General features: G+C 38.9%; 1 protein-coding gene across 1 annotated transcript; it reads left to right on the forward strand.

Annotated features, from left to right (window-relative positions):
* Positions 1 to 820, forward strand: LOC107735513 (28S ribosomal protein S7, mitochondrial-like; the record flags this gene model as incomplete). Its single annotated transcript, XM_016547168.1, has 3 exons — positions 1 to 73; positions 322 to 510; positions 787 to 820. Coding segments are annotated over exons 1-3 (267 nt in total), but the record flags the coding sequence as incomplete, so codon positions are not given.
* Between the last annotated feature and the right edge of the window lie 6 nt (positions 821 to 826).

Genomic DNA, 826 nt, shown 5'->3' on the forward strand with positions numbered 1-826 from the left:
TGAGACAAACCTATTAGACCGCCCTTAAGATGGCAGCCTCCGTCAGATATTTACTGAAACCTTGGACACCGAGGTACATTTTACTAGTTTTCTTATCTTTGCCAGGAATGTCCGAAATGAGGTCTAGATCACATCAGCTTTGCTGTGTAATTCATAATTTGTATGATTTATCGCTGATTCCACGCTGTTCTTAGCAAACTGAACCATGTGCTTAAATGTGTTTCTAAATTCACGCCTCACTCAGCTTTGTTCTGATTTCTCTGTGTAACATGCATATTGGATAACGTTGGTCTACTAAGTTACTCTGCATCTTTCTCTCAGTCTGTGTTTGGTGAGGTGGAGTCGGTATAATCCATACTATCTGGATCCCGATCCAAGTAAAGATGCTCGTGTCCCAGAATCAGAGCTCAGTCCTGAAGAAAAAGAGCTGCAGGAACTGAAAACAGTGAGACCGATAAAAGCAGCGCTGTCAAGCGACACCAGCTCTGCTTTCAATGACCCTCTGATCAGGTAAAGACAAAAAGAGCTCCGCCAACTGCAGGAAACGTTATTATAGCTCCATGACCTGAATAGAAATACAGTGGGGTCCAAAAGCCACATTGAAAATCTAGAATTCAAAATAATTTAACTAAAACTAATGTAGTTTGTTCAATTATATTATGCTTATAATATTGTTTGAACTTTGCTGTAATTTAAAAATATATATTTTCACCCATCGTCCCAATATTTTGGACCGCACTGTATATGGATCTTTCATAGCACTGATTATCTATTTTACTTCAACAGCAAGTTCATCAACATGATGATGCAAGATGGCAACAAAATC

This window comes from Sinocyclocheilus rhinocerous, unplaced genomic scaffold (assembly GCF_001515625.1).
Source record: "Sinocyclocheilus rhinocerous isolate Xijiao unplaced genomic scaffold, SAMN03320098_v1.1 C36105768, whole genome shotgun sequence".
NCBI classification, from domain to species: domain Eukaryota; kingdom Metazoa; phylum Chordata; class Actinopteri; order Cypriniformes; family Cyprinidae; genus Sinocyclocheilus; species Sinocyclocheilus rhinocerous.